A 26,116-nucleotide genomic window follows, 5' to 3' on the forward strand; every position below is an offset into this window, starting at 1 on the left:
TTAAATAATTCTTTTTGTCTTTATCACCTTTCTCTCTGTCCAAGAGGGAACGGTAGTTTCTTCTCCTCTCTTCTGTTCACCGATTTATCTTAAGCACTGAAGTAGTGCCTGGTACAGTGACTGCTAAGTCTTTGTTGGACAAATGACTTGATAAACCCTCAGAATCTTACTGGAGTATCATGGAGAGAAGTGAATACTTTGAATTCCCATTGCCAGGAGATGCTTGGCAGACTGAAGTGTTCAAAGCTTGCTGAAGGAATGGAGGGAGGGAGGGGCTCACACTGTCTTAGCTCAGCAAAGTTGCCAGGGCCAGTTCTCTCCAGCCAAACTCTCTCTGTCATCCACCTAACAATCGAATGCCCAAATACTGAGCACCCGCTGTGAGTTAGTTCACAGCTGTTTTTGGTGCTGCAGGGAGAGTTCGTGACTTAATGCACTTTCTGCATGACTTAATGGCTTTCTGCAACAGCATATACCTCCCAAGGTAATTAAGTATAAAAGGACTGGGTTAGCTTGTCAATGATAACAGTTCAGAGGCAGGATCAGTGAAGACTGAAGGAAAGTCCAAAGTTTACCAGAAGTCTGAACAACCCTGCTAACCGCTCCACCTGTTGATAGCAAGGCCACGACCTGGCCAGCGAACTTGAGATGCACGGGATGACGCAGCAGGGGTAATGACAAGTTGACATGCCTTGGCAGGGAGGGGCCTCGAACCCGGGTTTCTGACGTTCCGAAGTACGCGTGTCCCCAAAGCAAGGTCCAAAGCGCCCCGGTGGCGGCCGGGAAAACCCGCTGGGTGCGCTTGTCGCAGCCGTGCAGTGGCAGAGGTTGGAAGGCGGGGAGGTCACGAGGTGCATTCCTCGGGAGATGGAATCCCGGGAGAGGGCCCGGGGCTGCCCCCGCCCTCAAGTCTGAGGCGCAAGCAAGGCAAGGCGCTCCTCCCAGCCTACAGCTGGTTCCCGCCGGCCGCAGGGAAGCAGAACCGCGGGAGCCCGGAGGTACTACTTGTCCCCGCGGAGGGATCCCTCGCACATCGCGGCAGCAGCTGCAAGCAGCGACAGCAGCGACGGGGCGGACCGTGGCGCGGAGGACGCCGGGCCGGCAGCGCTGAGACGTCGCGGGAGGCGAGGGTGGGAGGGAGCGGGCCGGGAAGTAGTTCCGGGTGCGCGGCCCCGGATGTTGGCTGCTCCCGCCGCCGCCGCCGCCGCTGCCGCCGCCGCCACTCTGGGCGCCGCTCCGGGCCTGGGCCGCTCTCCGAGGGCGCCGTTGAGACCTTTCGCGGGGAACGGAGACGCACGCAGCGGCCGGGGGCTCGGCCGGGCCGTCCCGGCCTGCGCAGCCTGAGGTGAGCACCCGTCGCCAGGGGCTTGTCCGGGCTGGGGCGGCGGGCGGGGAGGCGGGGCTGGGGCATCTCCCCGGACGCGGGCGGGGGCTGCCCTGGGCGAGTGGCGCTCGCACTGCTCAGCGCACGCTCCCGGTGGCCCGCGGTGGGCGCCGGGCTGGGCCGGGCCGGTGGCCGCCCTCCCTGGCCCGCGCGGCGCCGCTCCTCAGCTGCCGCTGCCCCTCAGCCCGACGCCGCTCGCGCCCGCCCCTCCCCCAGGTGGGCCCGCGCCGCGGATGCCGGAGCCGCGGAGGACCGCGACAGTCGCGCCCTCGTCGCGCCGTGACCTGCGCCTGGCCCGGGCTCGTCCCGTTCCCGGCGCGATGGGGCGGTTCTCCCTTCGCATTCCGGGCGCTTTTCTGCCGGGACAGCGGCCAGTGTCTCGCTGCTCGCGCGTGCCCTGCGGGGGTGAGGAGGCCCGGGCGAGGAGGGTCCCACCTTCTCTCCCGTTCTGTCGCCGCGTCCTTCTCTGGCATTGGGGCAAAGGCAGCCTTCGCATGCGGACGTGTTGCTTGCTGTCCTGCGTGTGTTGCATCCTGCCCACGTGGTAGTGTCCCGTCCCTCCCACCCCCTCCATTTTTGCAGTTGGTCAAGAGGGAGTTTAGCAGGATGGTTTGTTTTTTGTTTTTGTTTTTGTTTTTTAACTCCCTTGCCCCCGCCCCGTGATTTCTTCCGAGCAGCGTGGAGGGTGTTAAGGTCATTTTGTTTTGCCCAGGATGACTCTTGTTTGATGGAAGAACCAAGAGTTGTACTCTTACGAAATTGAGACTAGTAGGGGGACATACCAGACCTTAGTTCACTGACAATCTTTTCAACCCCGGTGGCTCTTGTTCTTTTCTCTCTACCGCTTAATCCTCTAGAGAGCAAGTGCTTGCTACTGATGTGTTGGTGTGCACGGTTTTCCTTTCTCTATTCTACCTTCTGTGTCTCTGTGGCCTAGTCCTAGTCTGTGTTGCTACAGGGCATTCTGGTTGTTAGATTCCTGAATGAGTCATGTCAGGGAGTTTGAGATTGGTGGGCTTCTTATCGCCTTCCACTGTTTGTCTTTATTTTATTTTATTATTTTTTTCTGTTTTGTTCCCTAGTGAAAAGCATGTGTATTCTATTGGGCATTAGTTATCCTCATAGCTTTTCTCTGGCAGGAGGACTAGGCAGTTGTGCTTGCTGTTCTGAAAGTTATTTTATTTAACTTTTCTGAAATGCACCAGGTACCATTGGGACGTTTTTTTAACACTATTTTGAAACGTTGTGCGCCCCCCCCCCCCCCAAATCTCTTTCAGGTTGCTTCTATCTTGCTTTGTCTTTTATTATTTTTTTAAAAAGGGTTAAGTGGTCCCCATATTTATGTTAGGAAGGAGTATGTAGATAGAATTTAATTTTTTAGGGTTTTGTTTTGTCTTTTTAGATAATCTTGAAGCTCTTTCCTCTTTGGTGTTGTATTGGACTTGAAGTGACTCTTGTCCTCTGCTTTGTGTTGCTGGGAGTTTCTCTTGTCTGTGGATGAGGTCAAGAATATTTATTTTGGCTTTCAGTTTATTAGTTTGGGTGAAATAAAACTTACTGTTTTGAAGTCACTCTAGATGTGAAAATTTTCAGTATTCTTTTGTTTTTCACACTGAAGTTTTTCCTTTTTTATTTTTATTTTAGACAGTCTTAAGTAGATCATGCTGACCTCTAACTCAGTGTGGTGAGGGCTGGCCCCGAACTCTTGGTCTTTTTTTTTCTTTTTTCCTTTTTTTTCTTTTTTTGGTTTTTCAAGACAGGGTCTCTCTATGTCCTTAGCTGTCCCGGACTCACTTTGTAGACCAGGCTGGCCTCGACCGAACTCTCAGAGATCTGCTGCCTCTGCCTACTGAGTGCTGGGATTAAAGGCCTGCGCCACCACCACCCGGCTTGGACTCTTGATCTTACCTTTACCTCCCAAGTACTGGAATTACAGGCCTGTGTTATTACTACATTGTAGCCTTAAAATGTATTTTTGATACTACCTTTTCCCTTTTTATCTGATACAAATGTCAGCATATTCTTCCTTTTCCTTCTATGTAGAGTAAAAGTATTTAAATATAGATTGTATCTGTATGCTAAATATGGGTGGGGCTGTGAAAAATAGAATGCTGTTCTGATATATTCTGAGGCACATTTTATAGTAAGGCAGTCAGCATTTGAATACTTTTGTATGTGCTGTGAGGTGAGATACAAAGGAACACAAGGACTGAAATGGGTGCCTGAAAGCTTCAACTTCCATTGAAAAAGGAGTAGAAATTATCTTTACTCTTGGAGAAGCAGCTTTATGCATCATTCATTCATGTGTACTAAATAACAGCACACTCACATTTGAAATAATGCAAGTAATTTCCAATGGTGAAAAGGCAGGTGTGTTCAGGAGATTAAAGGGACTTTTAAAGGCAGAAAAGTGGCTGGTTATGTGAGATCCCAAGTAGCTTGACCACCACAGAGCATTATACTGGTGAATAAGTATGCAACTTGGAAGATTGGCTAGGGCCCATTGGTTGAGGATCTGTTAAGGATAGAGGATTTGGTTTGGTAGGGAGCCATAGTGCTTTAAGACAGTAAAATGGTGCATATTGTATCAGAGGAAGGTTTCTGTGTCAGCTGAATGCAGGAAATGGGGAAGTGACTAGAATATTCTTGGAGAATTATAGGAATAAGATGATCTGACATAAGAAACTGGTTGTTGTTGTTGTTTTTTCTCGTGACAGGGTTTCTCTGTGTAGCCTTGGCTCTCCTGGACTCACTGTGTAGACCAGGCTGATCTCGAACTCACAAAGATCCACTTGCTTATGCTTCCCCGGCCTGTGCCACCACACTGGGCAAAGATGCTGGTGTGAAAATAAAATAATCGTATTTAGATTTACTGAATGCTTTATAATAGTCTGAGAATTTTTGTAAGCTCTTTATAAGTATATTTAATTTACTAAGTCTTCATCTTAAGGTCTGGTAATCATGAAGTGACTTAGGGCAGGTTCTTAATTGAATGCAGGTGAGGTGTAGATTTGCAGTGATGGTCTGTAAGTGGTGGGAAAGCACTTGACTAGATGTTTGTCAGGAGGGATGTAGTATAGTGGGGGAAACCTGAGGAATCTGGGATCTTACAGCAGGCTAATAGGAAAACAAAGCATTCTGAGAAGAACCAGGAAGTAATTTATGCCACAGAAGCTAAGACTAGGAAGATTGAGGTGGGGAGGGGGGTTGCGTTCCCACCACTCTAAAATGATTCCTGTGTAAATTCCTGGAGAATCAAGGGGACTGGGAAATCCATATTACTTGAAATAGCTGTGTGTGTGTGTGTGTGTGTGTGTGTGTGTGTGTGTGTGTGTGTCTGGCGAGACTTGAAGTTCTCTTCTGCCTCTCTGCCTTGTTGGTGGTGGGATGTGTTATAATTACAGGCATGAACCACCACACCCACCCTAGGAATCACTGAATTTTTATGACGACTCTTCGGGGCTTAGAGCAAACACTTAGCAGAATTTTGTTATCTTATTTTAACAAAGTGTGTAGAGTACATTCATTATATGATCCTTTTAAAAAAATAGTTTATTAATTTATTCATATTATATCTCAAATGTTATCCCATCCCGTGTATCCTCCCATTCCTCCCTCCCTCCCACTTCCCCTTACTCCCTTCCTCTATGACTGTGACTGAGGGGGACCTCTTCCCCCTGTATATGCTCATAGGGTATCAAGTCTCTTCTTGGTCATTATATGATCCTTACAACAATTCCTAAATAGTAGATTTTATTATCAGATTTTCACAGAGGAGGAAATAACTTGGGTACATTGCGAGCAATGGAAAGAACCAAGTTTTGAAGTTTCCTAGTCTGTTTTCAGACTTACTGATTTATTACTTCATGTTAATAAAAGGTAACATTTCAAGGAAGAACATGACCAGAATATGAAGATTGGATTTTTAATATACTTGGAGAAACAGTGAAAAATTATTTGGCATTGCATGGGCATTTCTTTTAATGTGGACCTAAAACAAGATAGATGCTTAGATGTCAGTGTTTTGTTTTGCTCATCCTAACAGCTTAGATAAAAACTACACACTTTGAGTGCTCTCCACTCTTAGCTTTTTCAGTCCGGTAGCTTCCTTCAATGACACTATTTAGAAATGTCAGCTGGAAAGCTAAAGCTCATTTGTACTTTTCTCTGCAGTTTTCTCCTAATTCAGATTTTGCTTCTATTTTGAACAGTTAGCTTTTCAGTCTAAGAGGGAGGTACTCTACCTCTTCTTCCTCAAAACTCAGGAAAACATCACAGTGGCATTTCATAATAACTTTGAAAATTCTTGACCATTTTAATTGGCATAACTATTTCAGTGTACAAAAAGAATCAAAGTACAGTGTTTTTGCTAAAGAGATTGACTTATACTGAAATTGGGAAAGGCATCCGCTGTACAGAATTTTTGATATAATAGAATTTGTTATAACCAGATCAGCAAAGCATTATTACTGTGGGCCATCTGTTGGGATATGGAAATAGCTTTGTTGCGAGGAACCAGATGTTGTACTTATATTTATAACAGTGGCACTCTATTTAAGTAACCTTTTGCTGATAGGTACCTTTAGCTTCTATTCTATTTGATATATGAGAATTGAGTGTTTTCAAACTGATGACTACTCTTGTACAATCAGGTCAAAAGAAATGACTTATGATGCCAAACTCTAATACTACAGTAAGAACTTTTCCTCTGATTTATTTTACCATAAATCTAACATTTTGTTTTGGTGTGATTGGACCTATATTATCACCACACTGTCTTTATTTTTCCATCTTCAGTGAGTAAAGTACTCTATGGCAGATTCAGGCTTAGGAAGAGGACTGTTAGAGTATAGCCTTAGCTGGCAAATAGCTCAGCGATTAAGAGTGCTTGCTGTGCAGTTATGAGGACTGGGGTTTGCATTACAGCACCCATGTAACCAGCCCAGTGTCCTGCATAGGCCTTTATGCCAACTCCAAGGGATCTAACACCCTCTTCTGACATCTGTTGAGCTTAAATCACAAACTTATGCACACGTTTTCCCACACACCCACACAGACAACATGAATAAACAACATGAATAAAATAAATCTGAAGAAAGGGCGTGTGAGGTAGCTTAGTCAGTAAAGGTACTAGCTTGAATTTGATCCCCAGAATGCACATGGTAAAAAGAGAGAACTGACTTCCACAAATTGTCCTTAGACTATCATATAGGCACCATGGCATGCCCATACTCTACTCCACATCCACATAAAATATGTAATAGAATATAGTCCAAGGGACTTGTTAGAGTTAACCACAAACTGCCTGTGCTGTGTTTCATTATTTTCAAGTCCTGTGTAGTGGAGAGTCTTGAGCTCAGCAGAAGAGCTGGCCATCATTTCTTGATTACTGTGTCTAGTGGAGACTTAGTCAACTGACTTCCAGTCAAAATATTCATCTGGAGTACAGCTAAGAGCTGTAACTGAATGCTTTCCAGCCAGTAAGAGTCCTACTTGGTAGAATAGGATCAATTAGAATTGGAGTATGGTGGCAGTGCATATGTATTAATCCTCCCTCCATTGGAATCTACTTTTGTCTAAGGTTGAGATCTGATCTTATCTTTTTTGTTTGTTTGTTTTTTTGTTTTGTTTTTCGGGACAGGGTTTCTCTTGTAGCCTTGGCTGTCCTGGACTTGCTTTGTAGACCAGGCTGGCCTCAAACTCACAGCAATCCACCTGCCTCTGCCTCTGAACGCTGGGATTAAAGGTGTGAGCCACCACATCTGGCTAGTCTGATCCGATATTTAAAAAAAAAAAAAACAAAAAACCATCAGTAAATCTTAGTTTCTGATGGTAAGTGTGAAATTTGTGGGAGAAGTACATTAGGGGGAAAGACTGCTGGCGTTTAATAGCAGCTTCACATTTTGTTTACAGAGAATGAATTTGGGAGCAGTTTATAGTATGATAGAAATAGATTTATTTACATTCTAGATTTTGGATGATTATTATAAAAAATAATTTAGGTAAAGTTTTTGATGCTTGGCTTTAGAACTTGTGGAAATGACTTATATAGTCACAGCAGTAAAGGGTAAGTTGCTTCTTTGAATGAAGGTAACTACTGTTGTGATTGGAAGTGAGAGGTGTTCCTGCTGTTTTCCTGGGTATGTGAATGTGTAGCACTTTACACAGGCTAGATAGGAAATGTATGAAGTAGGTAGAATTGATGGTTTTATGTATAAGTGGATAGCAAACACCATCAGAAACGATAACTTTGTATGTCAGGAAAGTGTGTTTCATATTATTTAGAGCATGTGTATGTTGCAGGGTATTTAATGTTGCCAGGATATTTGATCCCATTGTGAACTGCAAAAAACTGTCTTTTGTTTGGTGTGGTTCAGCCCTAACACATATCATTAATCCAAGAACTTTCTGTTTACTGTAAACAGGTGATTATGGTGTGCCTCGGCCCAAGCATACACCTTTAATCCGAGAGCAATCTGCACATAGGATTTAATAAAGTTAACCCCAGGTCAAGAGGAGGGGCAAGAAACCAACTGACAGGCATGAAAGAGTAGCAAGGGCTTTGAGTTGACGGGTATTTAAGACAGCCTGGATAAGAAGAAGAGGCTTTTGAGCTTTGTGCTAACAAGTTTTGGGTTTTTAAGCTTTGAGCTAGCAAGCTTTTAGCTTTTGGCTTTTCCCTCCTGGGACAAGAGCTGAGTAGGAAGGTCCGTTGGGTGCTTTCTCTACCTCTCTGAGCTAGCAAGTTTTCAGTTCAGCATCTATCTGGCTCCTGAGTCTTCATTGGTAAAAATCAAATGGTTGGGATTTTCATATTTTTATAACAACATGTGCTTTTGAAATACTTCCGTTTTACATTTGGATGACGATTGATGTTAGATTTTTGGAATCTTATAAGAGTGCTGTAATACAGGTAGGGAAACCCATGAAGTCTATTGATAAGACTTAATTACTGTTAGTAGAGCTGACACTGGAATTTCTTGTACTCCTCCTAGCTTTTTTTGGGGGTGGGGTGGGGGTTGAAGTACAAAACTAATGAAGTTATAGCAAGGATTAGACTAGGTTTTGAAGTGGAAGTGAAAGGCCATGGAGATCACAAATTATCCAGTCCTTTAGGTAAGAGTGTATCTTGGGGCTGGAGAGATGGCTCAGTGGGTAAGAGCGCTGACTACTCTTCTAGAGGACCAGGGTTCAATTCTCAGGACCCTGCATGGCAGCTCAAAACTGTCTGTAACTCCAAGATCTGACACTCTAACATAGACATAAATGCAGGCAAAACACCAATGCACAAAATATAAATATATTATTTTAAAAATTATGTGAAATTAGCGGGGACAATTTCTTGTTAAATTAGGTCCATTTCTTAATCATTGGAAGCATTCTTACTTGAGTCTGCATCTCTGCTGTTAGTACTCTGGAGATGAGATAGAAATAATCACAGTGGGAATTTAAGGATTGCTAAGTAGCAAGTCTCTCACTTGCATTCTCTCAAAATGGAAGTATATGCCAATATGTTTTAGACAAATCATACTTGTAACACACTTCTAATACAGATGTCTAATGTTACCGTCATAGATTTAGACCTATTGTCTGTTACCTGGTAGGTACAAAGACTGATCGTTTACAAGTAAGTTCTACCGAATAGAAATCAAAACAATAGCAACAACTAGACTGGGAGAAAAGTACGAAATTGTCTTTTTATGAACCTTTCTATATAGTGAGCATGTTTCATTCAGAAAATTTAATTTTTATGGTTCAGTTTGGAAAGTGACAAATTGCAAAGTCTTTGGAAGAACAGTTTAAATATTTGTTTTTGATGCTAAGAAGTTATAGAAATAATTTGGTTTGATAAATTCCTTGATTATAGTATGGATTAAGTGAGTATATTAGGTGCTTTCAGGTTTTCTTGCATTAGAAGTTGCTTATTTCAAGAAATTATTATTTCTGTCTCAGAAACAGACTAAAAATCTGAAGGTTTACTTGCAGTAATTATTTCTCAATTAAATTACCTGAAATGGCAATCTAGTTTGAAATGAAAATGAGAGCTAAGGTTTTACTTACCTGCTTCCATTCTTTAGCAGATCTTTAATAAGAAAAACCAAACTGTTAATATTTGTTTAAGATACTATTTTCAATCCAGGAACATTGAATTAATTAATTTTTCTTATTTGATTTCTCATTTATTTGTTTATGACCAGACAAGTGAAAAGCAGGGTCCCTGCCAGCACAGACCATAGTTGTTTACTTTGAGAGATGGCAGGGTGTGCTGCCCTTCCTGTAATAGTGGTGCCTGGAATTGCTTCTGATGTCTAGTTTTTAGCTGGAAAGGTGGGGTTTAGTGTGTTTGTTTGAAGAAGTTAATGCATTTAGTGGTGGAGATGAATGGCTTTAAGAGGAACTGATGACCTCAGGGCTATTTATTTCTAATAAAATGCTGAGAACCATTGATGCACAGCATACCCTTGAACCTTTGAGGGGGCTCAACCGGGTAAAGGCAGTTTGCTCCAAGCCTGGTAACCTGAGTTTGATCCCCAGGACCCACATGGGATAGAAAGAAGAAGAGAACCAACTCCTGAAAATTGCCCTTTGACCTCCTCAGGCACACACTCCATGCCCATAAATGGTGAATATAAAACAAACAAACAAACCAACCGAAGAATGCCCTTAAGGAGCATTTCTTCACCAGTCCCTTGTATTTGAGACAAGATCTTGCTATAGCCCAGGCTAGCCTTGAACCCACACTCTTTCTGCTTCACTATACCCAGTGCTTGTATTATGGTATGTGCCACCAGGTTTGATCCTCTAAGGAACATTTGTTACTGAGATGGATGACCTAGGCGTTCTGATTTATGGAAGGCCGTCAGGTTTGTTGTGATATAATGACTAACTCTAATAGACGTAGGATAGTGAGTAGTAAGATCCTGCTTTAAAAGCCAAGCTGCTCTCCCATCCCCCACATCAGTATATTTACTCTTAAATGACGGGGACAGCGTCTTCCTGTTTTTATCCTATCTGCAGTTCTGCTACCTAATGAAGGGGGACATGTTCTGAGAAATGTTAGATGACTTTGTCACAGGGGACAGCAAGGGTGTGCTTATGCAAACATTGATGGCTGTGATGCTCCTGGTGATATAATCTGATGGGATCAACACTGGGTATATGAGAAATGCTACATGGTTAGTGACTGTACTTAATTATTAGAACATGTTATAGGCATTTTACATATTCAGTAAAACAGTGCAGAAAAGGGCATTTTGTATTTCATCTTAAGTTTTTTGTTTTGTTTTGAGATGGGGTTTCTCTGTGTAGCCCTGGCTGTCCTAAGACTCTATCTGTAGACCAGGCTGGCCTTGAACTCAAAACATTCACCAGCCTTTGCCTGCCCCACCTACCCCAGTTCTGGGATTAAAATTGTGAGCCACAAAAACAAAAACAAAAACAAAACAAAACAAAACAAAAAACCCCAAACAAACGAACAAAAAAACTGAGCCACTACTACTCCACAATTATTTTAATATTGCTGAAATAGTGTGCATCAAGTTATATTTTCCCTAGTTTGGTGAAGTAAATTGTAGTTCCTAGAAAAGTTAGTCATTCAGACCAGTGAAGTTTCCCACTAAAACACTTAAGGTATGGCCATATAGCTGTTATTCCCAAGCTTGTAGTCGGTGGCAGTTGAAAGGAAGCCGGTGTGGCATGGCATACACCTGTGATCCCAACACAGGAAGAGAGGCAGAGGCAGTAGGTTTGCTGCAGATTTGAGGTCAGCCTGTTGTACATAATAGTTTGAATGTCATCAGGGGTGCCAGACTTAAGACCCTGTCTAAAAAAAAAAAAAAAAAAAAAAAAAAAAAGGGTAGCCTGTTTGTGTAGGTGCTATCTGAAACAAAATGTATTTCTAACTAATTTTTTTTCCTATGTGAGCAGTAGAGCCTGAAGTCTTCCTTTTTCCCACAAGATAATCTTTCAAGCATTTAAAAATTATTATTTTAACAGATAATTTGAGTGCGGTGTATATAAGGCATTGCCAAATGGCAGTTAAAAGGCATTTTGTCCCCAATGACAGGTGTAGATAAAGAGCCATGGATTTACAAAAAAATAATGGTTTTGCTTCTACTGATGAAAGTTTCATAAAATAGATAGTGTTTGAAATGAGATGAGATATGAACATTTTAGGCTAAGAGTGAAATGAGATGAGCTATGGGCATTTTAGGCTAAGAGAATAATCAGAAACTTACGAGATGATCTATAATGGAAGTTAGAGGAGAAGAAGCTTCCCAAACTGTATGCCAGGATATTACAAATGTTCGCTTGGCAGGTAATTGTGGGAAATCAATAAATTGTCACATTTGGAAAAATAGTAAATATCTTTTCATACACATTGACAAAGTATTGTTGAATATTTTGTGTTTTTCGGAGTGAAAAAAATATGTTTTTCTCACTTTTTAAAATACTCATTAGCAACTAGGAAGCTTCAGGAAAATAATATTCTTCTTAGTCTATATATTTATTAAAAGTGACTTCTTCTCCAAGTTAATAGACTTAGCTTTTTAGCTTCTTCAGTGATTCTGCACTTGATATGGTTTCCTTTTTAAATGGAGATAGGATATTACTGCTACACAGCCCTGACTGCCCTGAAACTTGAAGTGTAGACTAGGCTGACCTCAAACTTATAAAGATCCCTTCTCCTTCTCCCCTAGTGCTGGAATCAAAGGTGCGCTCCACCTCAGACTATGGACCTTTGCTTTCTAAGCTCTTCACTCTGTTTATGAATCTTTTCCTTTGCGCATTCAGCTATGTAAGTGCTCTTACTATACCCTGCTCAAACAGCACAGTACTCCAGTGTGAACTAAGTGAAGTGTTTATGAGGCTATTACCGTCCTTGGTCTAGATTCTAGCTTTCTAATGAAGCTTGAGACTGTATTTACTTCTTTTTAGCAGCTGAGGCACTACCCTGACTCATATTCAGTTCCCATGTGGATTTACAAGAATTATTTTTTGAGTCCATTCAGAGAGAATTCTTTTCAGTAGAGCTATCAAGTGAGTGTCACCCCTTTTATTACATATATGTTGTTTTCTCAAGGGTACTAGTCATTATTTGCTTCTTAGAATTTAAGAAAAGAAAGATAATTAATTGTACAGACACTGGAGTTGAATAAATAATACCCTAAGACAGTCTATTTGCTCTATTGGGTATGTGTAGAAGTATATAAAATATAAGCTGGGCCTGGTGGTGTGGGCCTGTAATTCCAGCTGCTTGGGAGGCAAAGGCAACAGGATCACTTATTTAAGGCTTTCTTGGGCTACAGAATAAGTTCCTTGCCAGCCTGGACAATTTAATGAGACTCAACATAAAAAGTAATAAGAGGTCTTAGGCCATAAACTTAGTAAAAGAATGCTTATCAAATGTGTGAGATATTAGGTTTAATCTCCTATACTGTTGCCTACCCTCAGTATATAAAATAAAATGAATCCTCGTTTATTGAGGTTCAACCATTGAGTTTTTGCATATACTTCACGTGTCTTTTTTTCTTTTGTGCTAATGTGCTATTTTTTGTTTTTATTTTCTTACTAATAAGTTTTTTGAGACAGGATCTCATTGTGTAACCCTGAAACTTGATATGTAGATCAGGATGACCTCAGATTCATGAGCTCTACCTGCCTCTGCTCGGGTTAAAGGCATGCACCATCATGCTAGATTCATATTCTTATACATGCCTTTATTTAACAAAATTTATAGTATTTTCTTTTTTCTCCATACATACATCCGTGTATATATGTACTTTTATGTGTATGCATTCAGCTATGTGTCTATGTATGTGTGCATACGCATACATGTGTATGAATGGAGGACCGGGCTTGACATTGAGTCTTCCTTAATCACTCTGCTCCTTACCCGGGGAGGCCTTTCACTTGGACCCGCATTCTCCTCTACTTTGCCCGAGGGAAGGCCTGTCCTCTTAAGCACTGGGGTTACAGATGCGCAGCGGTTATGCCTGCTTGGGTTTTGTGCTTTAAGTGCTTTGCCATTTCTCTAGGTGTGGGTCATTTCCCCAAATTTAAGTTGACAGTATTTCATGGAAGCCATTTGATTTCCAGCACATAATCAAATTCCTGATTATTTTAAAATGCCTTTACAATTTGGCCTTTAATTGAATCAAGATCCATGCAAAGTCCATGCATTGCATTTAGCTGTGTTTTTTAAAATTTAATTTAATTTAATCCAAACAATAGCTCCCTTTCATTTGTTTTTTGTTTGTTTTCTTTCTTCCATCTTTGCTTTCTTCCCTTCTTTTACTTTTTGAGACAGGACTTCTCTGTGTTATCTTGGCTGTCTTGGACTCACTTTGCAAACCAGGCTGGCCTCAAACTCATAGTGATCTTCCTGCTTCTGCCTCCCAAGTGCTGGGATTAAAGGCGTGCGCCACCGTGCCTGGCTGGTTTTTCTTGTTTTGAGATGGGGTCTTCACTGTATGTAGTCCTAGTGGCCAGGCAGTCTGTGATGGTTGGCATTAATTGTCAACCTAACAGAATATAGAATTATCTGGCAAGGAGGTGGGCCTGTGTGTGGGGATATATATATATATATTTAAAAATTTATTTATTATGTGTACAGTACTCTGCCTGCATGTGTGCCTGCAGGCCAGAAGAGGGCATTAGATCACATTCTAGATGGTTGTGAGCCACCATATGGTTGCTGGGAATTGAACTCAGGACCTCTGGAAGAGCAGTCAGTGCTTAACCTCTGAGCCATCTCTCCAGCCCATGAGGATTTATCTTGATGATATTATTTGGGTGGCACTGAGATCTTGGAACTGATGAAGAAGTAGACGCTTACTCATACTCTTTGCTTTCTGGTTGTAGATGCCTGTGAGTGGCTGCCTCAGGCTTCCTGTCACTCTGACTTCCCCACCATGATAGGCTATTCTTTGAACCATAGCCAGAATTAAGACCTTTCTCCCTGAAGTTTCTTTTGTCTGTGTATTTATCACAGTAACAGGGAAAGACACACAGATACAGAACTAGAACTTGCTGTGTAGCCAGGCTAGCCTTGAAGTAGCCTCTTGCTTCAGCCATCAAGTGCCGACATTATAGACATGAGTCAGCATGCCTGACCTGCCTTCTGTTTACTTTTTGTCATCATTCGACTCCTTTGTTTTTTATTTTTTTAAAAATCTGTCTCTTATACAGGACTTTTTTGTACTACTTTCAAAACATGTTGCTGACTTTTTTTCATCAGTTCAAGTGTTTTGGGAACTTAAGTTCAAAGCATATGCCAGGCATTGTTGAGATAGATGGAAGTTATTCAACATGTGTTAACCTACTAGGAACCAGAATTCTAGTGGGAGAGAACAGGTGCATAGTGAAGCAGTACAGGGTAGATTTTTTTTCTCTCCAATGAGTCATGCCTTAATTATAATAGCCTTCTTTCTCCCTTCTCTCTCTGCCTCCCTCTTAGTAATGCTATCTGTGGAGTCACTCTATCTTATCTTATCTTATCTTATCTTATCTTATCTTATCTTATCTTATCTTATCTTTCTGTCTGTCTGTCTGTCTGTCTGTCTGTCTGTCTAGGCTCCATGTAGTCCAGGATGACTTTGAACTTAATATATAGCTTGGAACCACCATGAACTTCTGATCCTTTTGCCTCCACCAAGTGATAGGATAACAGACCTGTGCCATCATGCCCTGTTTTAGAATCATCTGAATACACCTCTTTCATCAAGTGCTGATCAGAAACCCATGATTGATTGTCTCTTGGATGAATCCATATTATACCCTTCTAGTCTGTCACTCAAGCTTCTCCTGGCTCTTTTCAAAACCACTTTAATTTAGCTTTATTGTTGTGGCGCTAAGGAATTGGCTCCTGAGCCTCCCACATACTAAGCATTTTGTTGTTCCACTGGACTATCATCCCAGTTCTCACTGAATCTTGCTGCCAGTCTCAAGTAGAACTAAAACCAAGTTTATACTATGCCTGTAGCATTTTTATTCTTCAAGTTCAAAAGCATATTTTAAAGAAAAAAATGTTTGATTCTATGAACTGGTGAGTATTCAGAGAATCCTAGTTGATGCACCCAGCCTTTTTCCTATCCCCGGCATCCAGAGTTTCTGTCAGTTGAGAATGCCCTGATCAGGGTCTCTTGTTCATTTAGTGGTCTGAACCAGGGATCTCAGGTTTAGAGTTTGCATGTCAGCTGCTTTGCCATCACTCTAGCTGTTGCTGTCTATTACTTTTTGGTTATGTTTAGAAATAACCTCCTCAGGCAGCCACTTTTGGTTGAACAGGATTGAAAATTATGTGAAACCTCTTTGATGACTTTGCCTAAATTAATATATCAAAACCACCTGATAGAGCTTTTAATTGACAGACAACCTAGGTTTCACTCAACATTAATAAATTAGGGTTTCTAGTAATGGGATAGAAGTGATAGCCGGGCAGTGGTGGTGCACAGCTTTAACCCAATACGTGGGAGGCAGGAGGCAGGTGGATCTTTGTGAGTTCAAAGCCAGTCTGATCTATAGATGAAGTTCCAGGGCAGCTAGAGCTACACAGAGAGACTCTTATCTTGAAAAAATTTAAAAAAAAGAAAGAAAGAAAGAAAGAAAGAAAAAGTCAGTGGTTTTAGACTGATTTTAGATAGCAAGGAGTTACTCTTTACTCTCTAGTATTGAAGACCATAGTTTCCTTTCACTTGGGATCTATTGCAACATTTATTCCTCTTGACACCCAGAGAGTCTGATAGATTTCATTTTACTTTTCAAAGGTAGGATAGACTCTCTTGCTTTGAATTACACTAGGCAAAGCACACAAATCCAATGCCCAAGATAAAGACACAGGATCCAGAGAAATGGCATGTTAGTTTTCTAAATATAACTGAGCTCAGATGTAAAGCTCAGAACCCACTGCTCTTTGAAAGCTCATTCTGTCTTTGTTTAGTGAGTACCATTAATAGTAATTGAAATGGAGGGCTTAATATATTGGGAGTGGATAGTTTTTTAGATTTTAAATATTTCGTGTATATCAATAAAGGTGATTTGAACAAATAACATGATTTAATTGAATATACTTTTGTTATATTTTCCTTGAAAATAAACATAAATTAGAGAAAGAAAAGGCAATTTTTTTTTTTTTGATCACATGATTTGATTTTGAGTCTGGACGTTGTGGTTAAGCTATTGAGCAGCAGAGAATGACTGAAGCTTCAGGATGATCAGTGAGTTAACTGCAGACCCAGAAATAGAATCCTGTGCTCTTTGCCTGGTTATGATTTGGTTTGAAGAGGGAGGCCTGTGATTTGATTATATAATTGCAGGAAGTAAGATTTAGGGTTTGGAAGATGTTACAACTCCAGTGGTTAGCCAGGAAGCCCTCTCCCTTGTGTGTATCACCTCCTTGCCACATTGGTTTGAAGCAGAGGAAAGAAAAGAGGCCAGTCTTAAACTTTGTGCTCTTGATCTTAAGACTCTGAAGCTAATGGTAGCTCCCTGCCCCACATTATCTTGTTTGTCTCTTCTTGAGCTTGTCTTGTTTCAGGACAGGGATATATATTATGTAGGAATTAGTAGTGGCTTTCTTCATTTTTTTTTTTTTTTTTTTTAGATGTATGAATCTTAAAATTATTTTTATTTATTGTTTGGCAATTTTATACATGTAAACATTGATCATCTCACCCAACTCTCCCCTCCCACTTGCATGAACTTTTATACGTATATCTTTGTTTAGTGAGTAAAGAGTATGGTTTGGAAATAGTGGAGACTCCAGAACACTGTTGAATGGCTCGAGGGGGCTATCAGTTGTTAGGAGGAGAGTTGCTTTCTGATTAAGTCATTGTTTTACTCTCTTCCATTCTAACTTTGGATCTTGTGGCAGGTACTGTATAGGAAAGAATCAGGAAATTGGCAGAATAAAACCATTTGTGTATGGCTGTTGAGCTCTTCTCCCTAAAAACAGATATGATGGGCTACAATTCACATATCATATAGTTCACCTGTTTAAAGTGTAAAATCAGTGTTTTAAGTATTCATAGATGTGACCAGCAGTGCAATCTAATTTTAGAACCTTTTCTCCCCTTCTAAGACACTCCATAACTCCCTAGCAGCCAATCCCTACCCTCCTTTTACTTCTTCTCCTCTCCCTGCTAGCCCAAAGAAACAACTAGTAGAATCTACTTAGTAATTCAGATTTGCCAATTTTGGATATTTTGTATAAATGGAATAATGATGCATAGGGGTTTTTTGGGGTCTTTTTTCCCTTTAGCATGTTTTCAAGTTTGTATATGTTATAGCGTATATCACTGATTTTCCTCAGTACTAGATGCACATAGTACTTTAATTTTATTTTATTTTCTGAGACAGGGTTTCTCTGTGTAGCCTTGGCTGTCCCGGACTCACTTTGGAGACCAGGCTGCCCTCGAACTCACAGCGATCCACCTGCCTCTGCCTCCCAAGTGCTGGGATTAAAGGCGTGCGCCACCACCTCCTGGCCATTGTACTTTTATTTAAACATTTTTACTCATCAATTGGTAGGCATCTGGATTGATTGTTTTACTCTTTTGTTAGGATTTAATCTTCTGTTCAGGTTTTTTTCTGTGGGTTTATATATTCAAGGAGGTTTTCTTTTTTACTTTAGGAGTGGAATTGTTGGTTTATATGGTATGGTAAGTTAGTATTTAGCTTTTTGATGGGCTGACATATTTTCAGAGGAGCAACTAGATGATTTTTTAAAAAGATTTATTTATTTATTTATTCTGTATGCAGGGCTCTGCCCGCATGTAAACCTGCAGGCCAGAAGAGGGCATCAGATCACATAGATGTTTGTGAGCCACCATGTGGTTCCTGGGAATTGAACTCAGGACCTCTGGAGGAGCAGTCAGTGTCCTTAATCTCTAAGCCATTTCTCCAGCCTGCAAATATATACATTATTTAACTGTTATTATGTGTGGGTATAGGTGTACTTTATCTTTCCACTGTGGCTTCTGGAGGTCAAACTTAGTAAGTTTTTCATGACTAGTCCCTCCCGCAAACCAGGTTGCCTGCTGTGATTGTGGTTGATTTGTATTTCTTTTCTTGTGAATAATGCTGTCTACCTATGTATTTGTTAGATAGTTTCCTGTCTTCTTTCTAGCTAAGGCTGTTGAAATCCTTGCCTGTTTCTAAATTAGGTTGCTTTTTGAGTTTTGAAGATTCTTTATGTAGCATATCTGTGTTCAGAAGTGTATGTGTGGAGGTCAGAGACTGATTTTATGGAGTTGGTAGTTTATGTGGGTTCTGGGGATTGAATGAGGGTGCCAAGTTTGCAGAACCATTTTACCAGCCTGTTAGTTTAACTTTCTTCTTTTCAACACTAGAAGAAATGGGTTAATAGATTCATTGAATAAATATGAGTGCCAGTAGTCAGGTTCTGGTGATAAAAGAAATGACACAGACAAAAAATCCTTTTGTTATGAAGACTTAAACAAGGCAGATGAAATTTATAAATTATTCCCTACCTTTCTTGAGTTCTAAATTTGTGACTTCCCACTTGGACTGTATACAGTTTGTAGCTAAACTTTTTCTTACCCCTTTGCAGTCTAAGTTAATTATTTAATATGTAATTCTTCTGACCTCTAGTACTCCCATGATAAGTTAAGGACCCATGGAGACTTTCTGCTTTTATGGAAGCAGATGACATTGTAGCTTAGGCTGTACTGCTGCCTGCAGGTTCTGCTCATGGGACTGGAATGGTGATTGCTTCTCACAGAATTTCTTTTTTCCTTGCATTCGTTCTGTACATTTCTCGTGATTAAAATACAAATTGTTTCCATGACTGCTTTAATGATAAATACCTTTGACAATTTGTATAATTTACTATGCTCAAATAGCCTGAATCGGAGGTTTTTTTCATGGGTCTTAGTAAATTTTATACTTGCAAAACTTTTTAATTCAAAAGTAAAAAAAATTAAGGACTAGCTTCTTGACCTAATACTATATTGTTTTTGTTTGTTTTGTTTTTTGGGTTTTTGGAGACAGAGTTTCTCTGTGTAGCCCTGGCTGTCCTGGACTCACTTTGTAGACCCGGCTGGCCTCGAACTCACAACGATCCACCTGCCTCTGCCTCTCGAGTGCTGGGATTAAAGGCATGTGCCACCACCACCCGGCTATATTGTTTATTTTCAACAGACTTAATTCTTTGAGCCAGAATCTCTCTGTATAGCATTAGCTGTCCTGGATCTGGCTGTGTCGACCAGGCTGGCATTAAACTCACCTACCAATGCTCCCAAGATGCTGGGATTAAGTACATGAACCACCACACTTGGTCAGATTTTAATTTTTAATCTTTGGCTACGTTCAGATGCTCTCATTCAGGCTACTGTCATAGTAACCTTAGATGGTTTCCTTCTCTACAGCAGAAGTTAACATGGATCCAGAGTCACACAGTAACTTTCAGAGCTGGAATTCTAGCCGAGGGGCTTAAGCCAGAGTTCTTTGAATTACAAAGCCCTGTGTGTCCTGTGGGTGAGAAGGGAATCCTGAAGATAACAGTTCAGTTTTACCTCTGCCCCAAATCATCCATTGTTAAAGAGATGGTTTGTACTAACAACTGCCTCTCATGTATACTTGGGACTGCTTACGTGTGCAGTAATTGCACTTTCTCCTGTAGGTTATACAATGTGGTATGTAGCATGTATTGTAGCATAATCATTAGCCAGTGCGTGCTTTACTATGTATTTTTTGTTTGACTCTATATAAATTCTGATGACTTCTGTTACTTTTCAAGAGATTTTGAGAAAATGCTACTAATGGCTGTTGGTGCCAGCCCTTTAAAAAAAACATATTTATTTTTATGTACATTGGTTATTTACCTGCATGTATGTCTGTGTGAGGGTGTCAGATTCCCCTGGAACTGGAGTTAAAGACAGTTGTGAGCTGCCATGTGGGTGCTGGGAATTGAACCTGGGTCCTCTGGAAGAGCAGTCAGTGCTCTTAACTGCTGAGCTATCTGTCCAGCCCCGGTGCCAACCTTTTTAATTTTTGTTTTTTAGAGAAGACCTTACTCTGTAGCCCAGGATGGCTTCCAAGTTGCAGCACTGCCTGATGCAGCCTCCTAGGCACTGAGATAAGAAGTGTGACCTTCCATGCCTGGCTTGTTAGCACCAACCTAAACCTTGTAAATTATGGCTGTAATTTGAAGAGTTAATTGCTCAGACAATATTGGTGTTGGAGAGAAATGAGTTGTAGCTTAGAGTACCCCGCCATGAGAGTGCCTAACTTTGCTGTGAACCTTAGACATTAAGACTTTCCACATTGCTGGTTAGTTACTTGGTTAGGAAGATGGACATGTTTGTTCTGTTAGCCAAGAAGTTGAAGATTCATGATAGTGAACTAGGTGAACAATGGAGAAAACTGTAAGTTAAGTCATGGAGGCTAGAGCAGAGTAGAGCGACAAGGAGCTGGAATTGGTTCTAAGTGGGAACTGATAACCAGGGGCTCTGAGGATGTTGGAGACTGGAGATGCAATATGGAAAATCATTTTCCCTTGCCTGAGTTCTGAACTGCTTGTTAAATAAAGCAGGATGAAAAAATAAGATAAGTATTTTTTAAAAATAATTTTCTGTTTAGATAACAGTATCTGTTGAAAAATTAATTTTCTGAGCCGGGCGTGGTGGCGCACACCTTTAATCCCAGCACTCAGGAGGCAGAGGCAGGCGGATCGCTGTGAGTTCAAGGCCAACCTGGTCTACAAAGCAAGTCTGGGATGGCCAAGGCTAACACAGAGAGACCCTGTCTCGGGGAAAAAGAAAAGAAAAATTAATTTTCTCTTCAGATGAAATTTATAGGTTTTAGTATATTTACAAGATTATATAGTGATTGTCACTATCAATTATAATATTTTTATTTGTCCTGAAAGAAACCTCTTAGCAATCACTCCTTATCTGCTGTCCTCTAAGCCCACTCTCCTGACAACAACATTGTCATCTACTGTCATGTCCCTAGGTAGAGTTTGGCTATTCTGGACTGTTTATGTGAATGGAATCATAGTGTCTGACCTTTTATGTATGAGTTTACACTTAGCACAGGCTTTCAAAACTCATCTTTATTGTGATTCATGAAGAGATGCCATTCTTTTTTATGGTGATAAATAATTACATATTGTCATTGATAATATTGATATGTGCATTGTTCTTCTGTTCGTCAACTAATGGTAATTTGTTGTTATTGTTGTTGTTTATATTCTTTTAGTTTTTTTTCGAGACAGGGTTTCTCTGTGTAGCTCTGGCCGACCTAGAACTCACTCTGTAGACTGGACTGGCCTCCAAATCAGAGATCTACCAGCCTCTGCCTCCTCTGACTACAGGGATTAAAGGCATACACCACTACTGTCCAGCTGTTCTTCTTTTACTGTGAATAGCCAAATGCTATGGAATATTTATTTACAAATATTTTTAGGAATATACAAACGGACTTAGATACATATGTCTGTAAATAGAATTGCTGAGTCTATAGTAAATGAGATTTTGAAAGAGGGGTGTGTATGTGTGTGTGTGTGTTTTTCTAGGGATTGAATTTAGGATTTTGTGTATGGTAGGTAAGTACTCTCCCACTAAGCTGTTATCTTTAGTCTCCTATCAATGAAGTTGATATAGGTGACTATGACTTCCAAAGAGTTAAATAGTCAAAAATGAGTTTTGGTGAGCTGGGTGAGGTGGTGCATGCCTATAGTCCCAGCACTCAGGGAGGTGGAGGCAGGTGGATCGCTGTGAGTTCGAGGTCGGCCTGGTCTACAAAGAGAGTCCAAGACAGCCAAGGCCACACAGAGAAACCCTGTCTCAAGCAAACAAACAAACAATGAGTTTTGGCTAACTCCACAGCTCTTCATTGCCACCTACCCGTGGTACCAGACTATCGTGGGTGATGTGTGGGTCTGCAGAGCAAATTCCTGTCTCACACAGTCCTGGGTGGAAGGGGAAGAGACCAAGTCCTAGGCACTCACAGTTTTTATTAAGTCCTAGCCACCTATGAAGTTGTTTCTTTGGAGAGGAGTAGACTTAAGAGGCCAGGAGTGTTTAGAGAAGGTGTACTTCATAGAAGCCAAGAGTTAGAATCAGTGCCTTTACCAAAGATTTGAGATAGAGTACTGAGAACCATCTTAAACAAAGACTGCTATTTTATCAAGGTGATGGCGTTACTTTTAGGATTTCCAGGAGGCAGTGTTGTGTGGTTGGAGAGCTGGGGGTGCCCTGCTGGACACAGACAAGGGTTTGATCTGCACATTGGCATTTGAAAGACAATGGTAGATAAACCACTTGTGAGGTAGAACAACAGAGAAAGGTTTTATCTTGTACCTGAGCTCTGTGGTTTGACTGTGCTGATGTTTCTGCTCTATCTTGCTAAGGGTGACTTGTTTCTGTTTTTTGTTTCAATTATGAATTTCTTTATTCAATTCATTTATTTTGAACCCTTGCTTGGGGGATTTTTTTTTTTGTTTGTTTCTAAACCTAGATTAAAGGTGAGTTCCTCTTATATCCTACAGGCACTTTAAGCAAAATTCTAGCTCTGCGCTCATGTGCGAGGGAGAGATGACATTATAGTGCTGTACTAGCCCTTACCTGTACTCAGTGCCAAGGAATAAAAAGACTTTTCCTGGATTTCTCTTGGATAAGACCTGTGTTTTTTGCTTTTACTTTAAAAGGTCTTAAAGTTGCAAGTTGTAATTCTTAGAGTTCGTCAGACTGTCCAAGGACGGCTGGTTTTAGTACTCTCCAGTTTCCTTTTCCTCACCTAGTTTTGCTTTCATTCCTTATGTCAGGCCAAGTTTTTGTTCTTCTATAAGGGTTTTAACAGATGTAGCCAGCATTTTAGTTATTTTCAATGCTTAGCCATCCACCTTGTCTGTCCTCTCCTGTTAGTTTCTAAGAACTCTTTAAGTTTCATCTTTTTACCCCATTAAGTTTCTTCATCAAAGGCTATAAACTTCAGACAAAATTATTTATATATTTGGCCATTGTATTGTTTAGAAACAAGAATCAGTTCAATTAAGGTTTTGAATTTCTTCTTTTGAAAACTTGAAAGTTCTTACAACAATGTCTAAAATGCTGCCTGACAGCATTGCCTTCAGTTGCTCATGTCTTACCACACATTGTGCACTTAACTTCTTCTATCTTTTTGTAGTACCTATTAACCCTAGGCATTTGTGGGTTATCTTTGTACCTAATAAAAATATTAGCATTCTGCCATTGTTACACAGTATGGCTAATAGATACGTTCATTGTAAACAAATCTGCAATGGTTACTACATAAAATTAGATAGGTGGTATCATCCTTAAGTTTTAATGAAGAAAATAAATCTTAGCGTGCATCATGACCCGAACTACTCAAGTCCCCGTTTACTCAAGTGCTATTCTGCTCTTAGCTGTCTCATTTTAAAGCACTGCAACTATTTCTTCATATGAAGTATTAGTGACATTTGCTATGCAGAACCAATAAAGATAGCACTTTTCATTGAAGACTAGTTGTGTGTGGGAGATGATGTGGGCGTAGGTACTGGCATGTTCAGTGCTAATGGTAGCTTTTATGTACCTTGCTGGAATGCCTAGGGTTCTACAAACACTTTGGACACACACTATGTGATGACTAATCTGTTAACTATTAGGAGGCCTCAGTACCTTTTGGTGTCAAGGTTACAGCGTGTCTTCTATGTGATTGATGTGTGTGTCTTTGATACTATCATATACTTGTCATTCATACATTTTAGTAATGGTGATTCTTTTAGCTTTTAATTCTTGTTCACCATTTTAATTATAATTGTAGTTGGGTTGTAGCTTAATTTACTGTGAAGCATCTGATAATGGGCTCTTCTTTACTTTCAGATTCTCTTTGTGGCCAGATGGGTTTGTATGGACAAACTTGTCCATCTGTAACTTCATTAAGGTGAGTACTCTTTTCTTCTTTCCTTATTGGAACATCTAACATGTGAAAAGCTAGTTGGTCATGTCATGTTGCAGTGAACGCAAGGTGAGGCCCAGAGCAGTACTTAACTTTATAAAACCGTTTTGTTAAAGAACATCCTCACTCTTCTGTTGAAGTACGATAAACCACCTTGGCTGTGGGGAAACAAATACTGCTGTTTTCTGAAGTAGGGGCATTTATGCTTTTACAGAGATTTTTGAGATAGTGGGCTTTAGATCTGTTCTTAATCTTCAGGGATGATCTTGACCATAAAACAACATAGCTGTAATTTTGTTGTTGTTGTTGTTGTTGGCTTCTTAAAAGTCTAATTTGTTTCCTACTTGATTTAATTAAAAAGTACACTTTGGTTGCTTTGTAGCAGATTATTAAGAAAGACTAGATTACTGATTTTAACTTGTTTCTGAGAAGTGGTATAAACATGTTATTTAGATTGCCCTTTTCTGCATTAAACAAGTATATATAGAAAGTAGGAATTAAGTTGTTTTATACAAGCTAGTGGTTTCAGATTTTTTTTTTAAATTGCCAAATTCTTTCTTTGGACCCAGTCTCATGTTAGGCCCAATGGGTAAAGCAGACAAGTACTAAACTTTGCTAGGTTTCCATGTCCTGTTCTTTTATTGGCCTCTGAGAGATTGCTGTTGTTCAAGAGCAGGCTTTGAAAAGTAACCCTGCTTGCTGTGGTGACACATGCCTTTAAACCCAGCATTTGAATTTTAATTGAAGGCTTTCAAATTAAAATGTAGAGTATAAACTGTTAGTCACAATAGCTACTAGTAACTGGGTGCTGTAGCCAGTATCCTTTGTTGGCCTGATACACTGCCAGCATCCTCCTAACGGTCTGCAACAGGAGAGTCCCATCACTCTTAGTTTCCCAGTGAGGTTTAATAAAGCATCCTTGCTACTGTTTTGCTTTTAAGCAAAATAAGTAGAACTATTTGTCAGATACTGAGTTAGCTGAGGAGGAAATGTAAGAGACTAGGAACTAGTTATTGTCAACCGGGCTAAAATAATCCAGGAAAAGCTTCACTGAAAAGGAGACATTTGAGTGAAGAGCTGGAAGAGTGATGGAATGAGCCAGATATATATTTGGTATGTAGAGAATGAGCGTTCTAAGTAGAGGGAATCTAGAAATTGTCACAGCAGGGGGCTCTGTTATGTTTGAGGAACATTATACCGGCCAGTGTTACAGAACAGAGTGGACGAAGATTAGAGGGCAAGAGGAGAGTGAAAACACATTGCTAGTGTCATGAGTGTGAGGTTATGGTGTATGTAGGTTTGAGACAGATTCTGGTTTTTTTTAGAATGCTACAGAAGGAAAATGAACAGTGAATTTTCCTTTTTGGATTTTCAGCACTAGCATTCATGGGAGTTTCTATTATCTAGAAAACTTCATGCCATTATGACATTTCTTCCCATGAAAATACATTTTTCACCTACATAGCTTGGATGTTTTTTCTCCTTTGAAGGCAATGAATACCTCTATTGTTCTGGAAATAAATATGGGAGGGGGAGAAAAAAACCTGTCAATTTCTTTTATCTCAGAACTGCTGCAGAACTAATTTGATTAGTGATGATTTTTTGTTTGTTTGTTTTTGTTTTTCGAGACAGGGTCTCTGTGTGTTAGCCATGGCTGTCCTGGACTTGCTTTGTAGACCAGGCTGGCCTCGAACTCACAGCTGGGATTAAAGGCGTGTGCCACCACGCCTGGCCTGATGATTTCTTTTTATATGATGGGAGGAGTTATTTTATTGGTAATATTTGAAACTTTGGGAATGGTTTTGT

The 26,116-nt window shown here is 40.5% G+C and overlaps 1 protein-coding gene across 2 annotated transcripts in view; it reads left to right on the plus strand.

The window, feature by feature from the left end:
- Positions 1–1,217: 1,217 nt before the first annotated feature.
- Foxj3 (forkhead box J3) overlaps positions 1,218–26,116 on the plus strand; it is a 93,412-nt gene continuing 68,513 nt past the window's right edge. For both annotated transcript variants that reach the window (XM_051171843.1, XM_051171844.1), the window contains exons 1-2: positions 1,218–1,345; positions 24,235–24,295. In XM_051171843.1, the coding sequence (XP_051027800.1) occupies positions 24,252–24,295 (44 nt within the window). In that variant the 5' untranslated portion in view covers positions 1,218–1,345; positions 24,235–24,251. The remainder of the gene's footprint in view (positions 1,346–24,234; positions 24,296–26,116) is intronic.

Source organism: Acomys russatus, chromosome 29 (genome assembly GCF_903995435.1).
Source record: "Acomys russatus chromosome 29, mAcoRus1.1, whole genome shotgun sequence".
NCBI classification, from domain to species: domain Eukaryota; kingdom Metazoa; phylum Chordata; class Mammalia; order Rodentia; family Muridae; genus Acomys; species Acomys russatus.